The sequence below is a fragment of the Nicotiana tabacum genome, chromosome 8, assembly GCF_000715075.1.
Source record: "Nicotiana tabacum cultivar K326 chromosome 8, ASM71507v2, whole genome shotgun sequence".
Taxonomy (NCBI): domain Eukaryota; kingdom Viridiplantae; phylum Streptophyta; class Magnoliopsida; order Solanales; family Solanaceae; genus Nicotiana; species Nicotiana tabacum.
This window is the reverse complement of record NC_134087.1, coordinates 26,565,685-26,577,688: the sequence shown is the minus strand read 5'-3', so window position 1 is coordinate 26,577,688 and position 12,004 is coordinate 26,565,685. Positions and strand designations below refer to the sequence as shown.

Genomic DNA, 12,004 nt, shown 5'->3' with positions numbered 1-12,004 from the left:
ATCTCTCCCTAAACAAACTCTTTGGTGTTTATATTGTGGAAGTTGTATTCTTGTCGTGAGAAGAAAATATCAATTTATAGAAGTAAAAACCTCTCTTCCAAGAAAAGGAAAAGGCATATGGAAGAGATTTAATCATTTTAGGAGTATTTTTCCCTTCCTTCAAGAAAGAGAGTCATAATAGAATATAAATTCAGGAAAAAATTCTAATAGTTACCCGATCTACTGTGTAAATATATGTCAATGCTGGGTTTAAATGCATTGGGTAGGCATTATGCAGCTTGCCCTCAAGCTCTGCGTGACCCTAAAGAAATCGTAAGAGAATTGATTGTCAAAGAAGGGTGAATTGACTAATTGGCCACAAAAAAATTTGGAGATGGAAATATTGACTTTTAACACCATTAATCCAAAATGTGAGCAAATAGTATCTCAATTATCTGCCAAGGAGAAGCTGTTGATGGAGGAGCTCTCAAAAGGCACCCACAAGATAATGCTTAAAGGAATAGCTCATGAGGTCACCATTGATCATTTAATACCTTACAGTGACATTGATTAGAAGGCCTTCCACGTTTACATGGATATTGACATTTATTGGAACGTGGTTTCATTAAGATTGGCTGATTTTATAATGGTCGATATCACATCAACCATCTACAAGTTGGTTGATGACATTGATTGGCTAGAATATATGATATCTGTAGGGGTCTAATAAGGGAAAATCAGCATATCATAGTGTATGTACCTTCTTCAAAACGTACGATATTTGAAGAGCATCTACAGGCCCTTAAGGAGAAGTTGACAATAATATAATATGCAACTTTATTTTAGAACGGTATTGGGTATTAAGTGATGAAAGGTGTCTATTTTTTTGTTGGTATTTTGTGGTTGATATTCTTTTAGTTTGCTCTTTTTATTTTCGGGCTTGATGTAATTCTACTTCCGCAAGAAGTTCATTGGGATGCAGTAGCTTGACTGTTAGTCTTTTTTATGTTTAGGTGTCATTACTTAATTTTTAATGTATTTTTTGAGTTTGGATGATCTCTTCGTTTTAATATATCTTATGAGTTTCATTGTCTAATTTATGATGAAAGTTCATGCATGAGCATTATATTTAGTTGTAAATCTTTTTTCTCTTTTATCATTTTATCAAAGAATATCTAATAGTTTTGTCATAGTAGTTTTATGTGAATGTTTTCTTACAACTAGATAAGTGTTTCATTTTTTATTTTAAAAAAAATATTATATTATATCTGATAAGAGATGAGTTTAGTTAAATGATTTAAATCTGATGAAAAATGTGCATCTTTTTTTTTTTTCTCTTCTTTATGTACCTTTTGAATTAACTAGACTACGGCTCTAGTCCAACCCAAGAACCACTGAGCAAATGAGACAGTTGTCTCAGATATTGTGACCCCGCCCCATACAAAATTACCACTATCACCTCTCTCCCCTCCCCCCCAAAAAAAATTTATTGGAGAGGTACTGTGCAAGTTGCCCTCAAATTCTGAGCCCTAAAGAAGCCGTGAGACATTTGGTTGAATCAGACTTAGGATGAGATTGATTTCTTGAACTTTTTCTTGCAAAAAAGTTCACGGAAATATAAGATCATCTAAGGGAGTTACCTGGTCTACTGTGGAGTTATATTTCAAAGCTGGTTTTTAATGTATTGGAGGGGCACTGTGCAACTTGCCTTCAAATTCTGAGCCCTAAAGAAGCCGTGAGACATTTGGTTGAATCAGAGAAGGATGCATTGGCTGATTGGCCACAGAAATATTTGGAGATGGAAAGATTGATTTTCAACACCATCAATCCAAAATATGAGGTATTGGTTTGTCAATCATCTACCCTGGAGAAGCAGCTGATGGAGGAGCTCTCGAAAGGTGCCCACACGATGATGCTTAACAATATAAGCCTGGAGTTGGTCAACATTGATCATTTATCAAATTATAACAGTGATATTATTCAGAAAGCCTTCCAAGTTTACATAAAAGCTGGTATTTATTGGGATATTGTTTCATTGAGATTGGCTGATTTTATGATGGTCTATATGACATCAACTATCTAGAAGTTGGTTGATAAGATTGAAGGGGATGTATTTATTCATATGTGTCGTGGTCTAATGGGGTATGATAAGCATTTCATTCTGCCTGTTCTATCTCCAAAACGAGTGATGCTTGAAGAGCGTCTAGAAGCCCTTAAGAAGCAGTTCGCGGCCATCATGGAAGTTTAATTTGTTTTTGAACGTGATCGAGCATTAACTGATGCATGAAAGGTGTCTGTTTTTTTATTTGTTTTTATTTTGTGGTTTATGTTCTTAGTTAGTTTTTTTTTTTTTTAATTTTCGGATTTTGATGTAATTATGCTACTGCAAAAAGTCCGTTGGAATGCAGTAGCTTGGTTGTTAATCTTTTCATGTTTAGGTGTGTCATCATCACTTGGTTTTTAAATATTTTGTGAGTTTAGATAATCTCTTAGTTTTAATATATTTTATTTTATGAGTTTCACTGTCTTGTTGCTTCTGAGAAAACAGCCAATAAATACATTCCCTTAAATCATGGACCCATAATCACGTACCTCAAGCATTAATTTTCTTTAAAAAGGAATTAAGTTACACTATAAAAAGACTTGTACTTATTTATTATTCACATTTATATTATCTGTTCGTTCTCATTTACAAAAAAAAAAAAAAAAAGCCAAAAAGAAAAAACGAAAGTATGAGACTAAAAAATCTGGAATATAATGTATAACAATATACATATAGAAGCCTGGAATATAATCTCATAATTGTGATAAGATATCATGTATAAATTATAATAAACTATGTATAAATTACAATAGATAACTTATATATGATATAAACCATGTATAAATTACACCAGATAATATACTAAGTAAAAACCATGTATAAATTACACCGGATAATATACCAAGTAAAAATCACGTATATATTTATATTATAATTTATCATGAATTTTTCAACCATTGTATATATTGATTGCGTATTACTATAAATAATAATGGATATCAGATAAGAGTTTCAAACGTGGGCTGTTTTTTGATGGACTGTTGGGCCAAGTGACAAGGAGCGTAATTCCCCCTAAATTATAATAAAATTCTAATATGATAATATACACAACATAATAATGGTATTTAATAGTGTATAAATCACAATACTATTTCTTTTGGAAAAAGATGGCGTAAATCAACGAAATAGAGGAAAAACTCTTTGAGATTTTTTGGTTTAGGGAAAGAGAGATGGAAACGGTACGCCAAGATTGTCTAGTGGTGGAGATGATAACGGTTTCCTTAATTATTGGTTATTTACATCAAGACTGTTTAGTGAAAATAGTATTCTTAATGCTGGTCTTAAATGGGATTCTCACTGTAGCGGCATTTAAGGAATTGCCGATAATGCTATATCTGTAATAAAATTTGCCATCTTTGCAATAAATGAGTAGTACTACTAGTTATGAGAATAGTTTTCATAAAGAGATCATCCGTGTAAAAAACTCTTGTTTTGGTACGCATCAAGCCCGTCCTTAAATTGGGCTGCCATTGCTGAGTTAGGGCTATACTTACTTTTAAAGTTTTACTTTCAATGTCAAATTAATATTTATTTTAAATGTGGTGTCAACTTCTTTTATATATACAGATTCTTTTTCAACAATAAAGGTATTCACACACACTTATATAAGAACTTCTTTTTGTATGCGAAAAGATGACACCATCTTCTTCTTTAAAAGGTGTATCTAATACAACACTGTAAAAATATATTATTAATAGATGACAATGGGATTCAAACTCAAAACGTAGTCAATAGTATTACTACTACGAGACATGTCATCTAAGAGTTTAAATTTTTAAGTCGGGCAATAAATTCAAATAGACAAACTCTAGTCAAAGGAGAAAAATGCTAGAAGTAGAACAAATTAGTCCCAATCCGGAGATGGATTCTAATTAAGCTAAGCCGTATTGTGCAAAATGAGATAAATTGAGGGACCATATAAATTGAATTTGTTCGTGGGGAAAAATAGGATAGGCTTATTTCACCTGACTATGGCATATAAACAACCTGTTAATTGGTCCTGCTTATCATTTTTTAAAGGTTCACTCCATTTATATTCAAACCCTAAATTTCTTCCTTAAATTATTGGAAAAGATCACTTTTAGCCTGCGTGATGTTATTTATATTAATATCCGTTAGCTGAAAAGTGTATAAAATTTGTCTATTTTTTGTGTATATATATAATTATAGTTTTCGGCTATTATTTTGAGAATAGATATACAACGTCATTTATACTAAGTTATTTTCGGAGAATTTCATATATGGGCTTGGGAGTCAACTTGGACTTTTCTTTCCTGCAGAAATTGGGCTTATTCGGAATTTATATTCAGGAAATTCAAATTTATCACAGTCGTGTGGAAATATGTTTGCAGGATTAATTAACTAGAACATTGTTAATAGAGAGACATACACCAGGAGACGAAAGAATATATAAATGGAGATTTCTGTGAAGAAAAATCTCCCGTTCTAATAGTAGCACCCAATAGATATAAAGTTTCACTAGTAATCTTTCTTCCAATCTTGACCACCTCATCTTTCGACGACTCAAGCAATTTTACACTCTCTTCAAGCCTTTGCCGTTTCGGGTGCTTCTTCAATCTCATTACTTGTCGTTAGGTAATTAGCAATATACTCTTCCATCTCATTGTTAATAACCATTTTTCCAACAGCAGATATCATATGCAACGCCATAAAATTAAATCCACCTGCCTCGTCCAAAATATCTTCCAGTGTGCAGTCATCTTCATCTTCAATTCAAAAGCTAGTCGCGCTACATCTAAGTGATTTCTCATATGTTCAACATCAACTTCTCCAATTCCTTCGATGTTTATTATCGAGTGATTCTTGTTCATAATATCCATAAATGTTGTTTCTTGAGCTAGGAGTCTATTGCAACTATCTACATAACATGGATTAATGCAAGTGTAACCTATAGCCAACTTTTCCATCCCAATGATTTCTCGTACCCAATTAGCCGATTCATCATTCTTTTGGGCAATAAGGTTTTGCACAGCTCTTCCAGTGGAATCTTGAAGTTGCGGGTGACTATCAAAATGATGCATCAAAACATCGATGATAACTCTTTCTATGCAGTTCCACATTTTGCCCACAAACTCTTCTGCCATTTTAGAAATCCCATCGACCTTTTCGTGCAGAAAACTGAGGAAATCAATTGAAAGTCCATTCACCATTCTGTCCTTTATATACATGATCTCTTCCATCAAGAAGTCTTCTTTCTTTTCAAGATTCTTTGAATGTAACTGAGCAGAATACTGGTCAAGCATTGTCTGCAATGACTTCTTATACATAGTACAATCCTCGTTGTGGTCATCGAACTTATTCCCTCCTGGAAGAATTGTCTGCAATAACTTCTTAGCTGAAGTCACAAATTGCATGACTACTCTTAGTGCTTCAGCGACTGTGCTGAAGCACTGACTTGGTAACTTTTTGAGTTCTGTGACATTCGCATTAAGCCTATCCTTGATTTTCCTTTGGATATCTGTTGAAGTAATCTTTACTTGAATTATCATCAATTTACGAGCTAAAACTGGAATACTAACCATAGACTTGTTAATCTTGGATAGAAATTCATTCGTTTCAAAAAGCGTAGCCTCTATAATCTCGGATTCTTTTAAAGTCTCCAAGTCAATGTTATTCCTGACACAGACATAATTAAGTCCCATCGCAGTAACTTTATCAAGTACTAGCTCATTAAGGAACTTATGAGGAGCATTATCAGCGTTGGTCACAACTACTAGAGTTCTTTCACATTTCTTGTCGACTTTCTTAGATATATTCATTGACTCAAATTTTTTAGGCAATGAATCAGTACTGGCTGATAATATATTCAAGATAATCCTGTCCTCGGGGGTTATATAATTCAAAATCATCTGGTGTATTCGCTCATATATCTCTTTATTAGCTTCGTCTAAGGTAGGAATCCCTGGCAAATCCACAATTGTAAGATTAGGAAAACCTTTCTTTTTCAGGAGCAGTGTCAAAGGGTTGTTAGATATTCCATTTGTTGTGCCAGCAATTGTGTTTGTCGCCCGACTTATTTCTAAGGCTACATGCCACTCATCATCATCATCATCGGTTCTACTTCTGTGTCCTCGTTTTCCCATCAAACTCGAGGGAAACTTCAAGTTTACGACTATGATGATTTTGAAGCTTAATAAGGACAGGAAGTTGAGTGCAGAAGTGTCCTTTTAACGTAATTTTTATTCCGATAAGGGATGCAATAAGGCTAGATTTACCTGAACATCTGTCACCAACTAGAACAATTGTAGGAACTGGAGGGGGTTGGATACATTGTTGCATCACGTTTAAGCTTCGCCGCAGCTTATCCGCGCAATCAAAGAGCGGGGGCAGGATTGTTTCATCGTTATATGATGACACAATGGGTGGCAAATAATCATCTTCTTGTTGTGAATAGCTTTTATTTTCACTAATGTCCATTGCTTGTTCTCTGTTCAACAATAAACATATGCATGAAATCGAACCCATTATTAGCGGAGTCAGGAATTTATACAAGGACATTCCAATAAAAGATAGAATGTTACGTTTAGGATTTAAGCCCATGAATTAAAACAATTTATGAGCACTTTTTGCCACATTATTAGACTTTTTTTCGTATATCAAAAGGATTCAACATTTATATAAAAGAATTCGTTTTATCCTATTATAATTTTTTAACAAACGAAGGTGATTCAATTGAACATTCTTTTCTCGACTTAGCTCCGATTTTGAGTGGTGTAACCAGGAATTCTAACAAGGGAATTCAAAATCGAACCTACGAACAAGAGTAACTTTTAAATCATCTTTCCTTATGCTAAGGACATTCAACAATGCATATATACGCTAAAAATTTCATCCATTTTCCTAAAAAAAAAACCTTACATTTGATTACTTCTCAAGTAACAAAAAATTCTTTATCTATGGTAAATATAATTAAATAAAAAAGGGTTATAATACCAAAGAAGCCGAATTTAATTAATGTTCTTTACCTCAAAACTGTAACGCGGATGTCTGGAACCACACACCCTAGCCTTCTGGCTTTTTAATTTCAACCTTTTTCAGAAGATGTTTTCGTCTTTATATGACTCATAAAAACTCTATAATTCCTCATGGTTTTGATTTACAATTTTTTTTTCCGTTTTTTTCTTGTAGTCTTGTTGGCCTATTCAAGCGACGAGGTTGTTATTTTAGATTTATCTTTAGACACACAAGTTTTAACCGGTCGTTGTTATTTATTGTAAGTTGTAACAAGTATCTTGTGACAGACGGTGCCATTTTATATATATAGAGAGAGAGCAAGTAGATTTGCCCATGATTTTGCCTTATTATCAAAGATTACAAAAACCAATTTTTTTGTTGGAGAATTATTAATAAATATTTTTTGGGTAAATATTTTTATACGGAAGTGTATATAAGTTAAACACGTTAATTTACTAGTCTAAATCATTTTTATGTACTGTCTTAAACAAATCATTTCTCTTAGTACCCTTTACTTTTTTTTTTATTACTTAATCAAATAATTAAGGGAAACCAAACTTAGGATGGAAACAGATTTCATTCCGAGAAAACAGCCTATAATGCTTGGCAAGACCGAAACAACGGCTTAAGCATTGTGTTTTTGTATAAAAACGTTTTGGGCCCGTTTTACCCATAAAGCCTGGCTGCCATTACTCAACAATGTGAAAATAGCACGGGCTAGCTAGTTTCGGACTGGTCATTTAAAAATAGTTAATATTTGTCAAGTCATTAAAAAATAGTCATTATTTTGCTGCAACAGAGATCGATCCAGCATAATATACTGGAGTTCGGTGCACCTGTTTATGAACTTCCAGCATATTATGCTAGATCGATATACTTTGCTGGCTCCAGTATAATATACTGGAGTTCCAGCAAAGTATACTGGAATTCCAGTATATTATGTTGGAGTATTTTCCGAATTTTGAATAGTGTTTTCGTTCAGATTTATCTTTACATGAAAAGTGGCTAAATTTCGATGACTTTTAAAATTGTGGTTATTTTTGAATGACCACTTGTAAATCTGGCTATTTTTGAATTTCTCCCCTCAACAGTTGCAGACTCAATGCTATGGGCCAGGGTATACAAAGGGTGAAATTCAAAAATAGTCAGATTTACAAGTGGTAATTTAAAAATAGTCACATGGTCAAACGTAATCGAAATTAAGCCACTTTTCATGTAAAGATAAATATATGTTTTCAAAATCCGGAAAATATTCCAGCATAATATACTGGAGTTAGAATTTTTCACACGTGAACTTCTAGCATAATATACTGGAGTTACAGCATAATATACTAGTCCAACATAATATGCTGGAAGTTCATACACAGGTGCTCCAATCTCCATTATATTATGCTGGAACTTTCTATGTGCTGGAGTTCCAGCATAATATGCTGGAAGTTCATACACAGGTGCACCAATCTCTAGTATATTATGCTGGAAATTTCCGTGTTGCAGTAAAATAGTAACTATTTTTTAATGACTTTGCAAACACTGACTATTTTTCAATTACTAGCTCGAAGACTGGCTAGCCCGTGCTATTTATACACTTCTACTTGACACGAGTCAGTTTCCGCTTACAACTTTGTCATATTGGAATTGTGTAAATCATTATGATTATTCGGTCTTTTCTTCTTCTTTTTTATATATGTATCATGATTCAATTAAAGTTTCTCAAGTTCTTCTAATTTGTAATTGTAAGCATTTAAATTTTATTGGATTTAAATTTATAAAATAATTCGAACCATATTGAATTCAAGATATTAGCCCAAACAAATATTGTGGCTAATAAATTGGGCTAATTATTAAAAGCCAATATATGTGTTGAGCTAGTCCATTTAATTGGACTATAAATTAAATGATAAGCCCACTTCAGTAGCCTGAGGTTCAAATGGCTATTTGCCCGTCTTAAAGCCCAGGGTCGTGCCACGTGTCAAGTGATGTGACAATCCAAGTCAAAAGAACGAGCCAATAAAATCATGTCATGTGTCAAGTGATGTGGCAATCCAAGACAGGTAAATGAGCCAATGAAATCATGACATGTGTCAAGTAATGTGACAATCCAAGTCAAATAAATGAGCCAATTAAATCATGCCAAGTGTTTGGATGGTATTGGTCAGTTCAAACGGACCAATCAAATCGCAGAATCATACCACTCCCTACAACTATAAATAGAGGTCTTCATAAAGTTAGAAGACACCAGAAGTAATAACAAGAAGCAAGCAGAGAGCTCGTGGATCAAACACCGCAGATTTCTCTACAAGCTACAAGTTCAAGCACTCAAGCTACAAGTTCAAGATCAAGAACGAAGCCAAATCAAATACCAAGGCGTTCAAGATCAAATTACTTGTTCGTGATCAAACCCAAATTCAAGTTCAAGGAGGAGATTCAAGATCAAGCTTTACAAGCCCTTGAATCAAATCAAAGTCAAGCTCATTAAGATACTTTACATTCTTAAAGAATCAAAGAAATACCATAGAGATTGTAACACTTTCATTTATTGAAATCAAATACTATATTTGTTACGCAATTTTCCAGTATTGATTATTTATTTTTCTTGACGCAAAAATTTGTTGTTACAAATTTCTGGCACGCTTAGTGGGACAATCTCTACCTCTCATCTCTTCAAATTATCAAATTTCAAGAACACATAAATGGATCCAAAGAAGATCAACTTCAAACTCACTACTGCGAAAGCTACTGATTCCAAGTTTTCATCTGATGTGGAAAACTTGTTGGATGCTACTATGAAAAGTGTAGGACCTATCACTAGGAACAAAGAAAACTTGCTAGGACAAAAAACATTTCAAATGCCGTCTGCATCGGATCCTATCTTTGATTTTCAATACTCAAAGGGGGAACGATCCTTTCCAACTGAATTGAAAGAAGGAGTGAGCATTGCTGAAATTGTTGAAAAGACATTTGCTCTGATTAGTCCTTCTAGATCTAAGAATCTCATCACACAAGGTGATGATGATGTCTTGATCACTGGATCTACTCCAAGCACTCGACGTGAGTTGTTCCACTCAAAGTATGGTGTAAGAGAAAATCCGTGCTTTGCTCCACCATCCACGACGGTTATCCAAGCAATGGTGAATAATACTTCAACCAAAAATTCATAGTGACCATATCTAGTCCTGAAGGCAGTCTTAGGAATATCCGACTCCCTGATTTTCAACTGGTGATAGCCCGAACGGAGATCAATCTTAGAAAATACCCTCGCTCTTTGAAGCTGATCAAATAAGTCATCAATGCAAGGCAAAGGATACTTGTTCTTCACTGTTACCTTATTCAACTGCCTATAATCAATGCACATTCTCATTGTGCCATCTTTCTTCTTCACAAATAAAATAGGTGCACCCTACGGGGACACGCTAGGCCGAATGAACCCCTTATGTAGGAGTTCCTGAAGCTGCTCCTTCAATTCTTTCAGCTCTGTTGGTGCCATACGATATGGCGGAATAGAAATGGGCTGAGTGCCCGACACCAGGTCAATACCAAAATCAATATCCTTGTCCGGTGGCATGCCCGACAGGTCTGCAAGAAAACATCGGGAAAATCCCTCACAACTGGGACGGAATCAATACTAGGAGTCTCAGCTCCAACATCCCTCACAAATGCTAGATATTAAAGGCAACCCTTCCCAACCATACGCTAGGCCTTCAAGAAAGAGATCACTCTACTAGGGATATAATCAGTCATACCACGCCACTCGATCCTTGGAACACCTAGAATAGCCAAAGTGACTGTCTTAGCATGACAGTCTAGAATAGCACGACATGGAGATAGCCAATCCATGCCCAGAATAACATCAAAGTCCATCATGCTCAATAGCAATAAATCAACTCGGGTCTCCAGACCCCCAATAATCACAACACATGACCGGTACACACGGTCCACAACAACAGTATCTCCCACCGGGGTAGATACATGAATAGGTAAAGAAAGAAACTCTCGGGGCGTACCCAAATAATGAGCAAAATATGAGGACACATAAGAATAGGTGGAACCGGGATCGAATAATACCGAGGCATCTTTGTGGTAGACTGGAACAATATAGCTCTTAACCGTGCAATCAACTTAATTAATAGCAAACTCCCCAACTTGGATCAAAGCCATATAACATAACGCACTCAATAAATCATACGCACACTCTCTATTGTTGCTGTAATACCTTAGGGAGATTGAAATCACTCATTCATAAGCTTGTGGAATCACAAATCATCTGGAATTTTAACTCTTCTGCAATTCTTGCATTCACTCACACAATAGTTAAGCCCACTCTCTAGGCAGCACAATTTAGATTTCAACGCATATTCTTCACTTGTAAATGAGATCTTCTAATAGACAACATAAGGATCATACCACCTTAGAACACTCCGCAGGAGATAACCCACCTGTTTCGCCTCCAATTAACATTTTGTATACCTTCCACTGTCATACGCATTACACAGTCACTTAATCTTCCTGAGTCTAAACTCATACCGTAACATGAAATTTACTTCACTCCAAATAGGAGACATGAAAAGATTATTCACACGCCCATAACTCGCTGCTACACATCCAGTTACAATGGAAATCAAACACTTAATGATTCATCTATCATCCAACAGACCTTCCGCGCCACTTCCGAGTCATATAGATACATCTCGCAGTACTACTCATCACGTAGCTATCCAGTCATCTTTCAAACCAATAGGGTCAATACCAAACATATAAGTTCAAAACACTTGCTCATACAATCAACACCTCGGTGCTCAAGCCATAGGCAAAGATCTGACCTCAAGTCCTCTAGACCGGCCCAACATCAACTCATAGAGATCACATCTCGCCCCTCGATCGGGGAATCACAAGCCGTTGATGCACATCTGATACTGAGCGCTCATACGCGCATACGAACACGTGGAAGGA

At 35.1% G+C, this 12,004-nt stretch overlaps 1 protein-coding gene across 1 annotated transcript; it reads right to left on the bottom strand.

Annotated features, from left to right (window-relative positions):
- Window positions 1-4,627: 4,627 nt before the first annotated feature.
- Window positions 4,628-6,568, bottom strand: LOC107794440 (dynamin-related protein 4C-like). Its single transcript, XM_016616924.2, has 3 exons — window positions 6,319-6,568; window positions 4,992-6,215; window positions 4,628-4,809 (listed from the first exon to the last, which is right to left on the bottom strand). Exons 1-3 carry the CDS (start codon window positions 6,566-6,568, stop codon window positions 4,628-4,630), a joined length of 1,656 nt encoding a protein of 551 aa, XP_016472410.2.
- Between the last annotated feature and the right edge of the window lie 5,436 nt (window positions 6,569-12,004).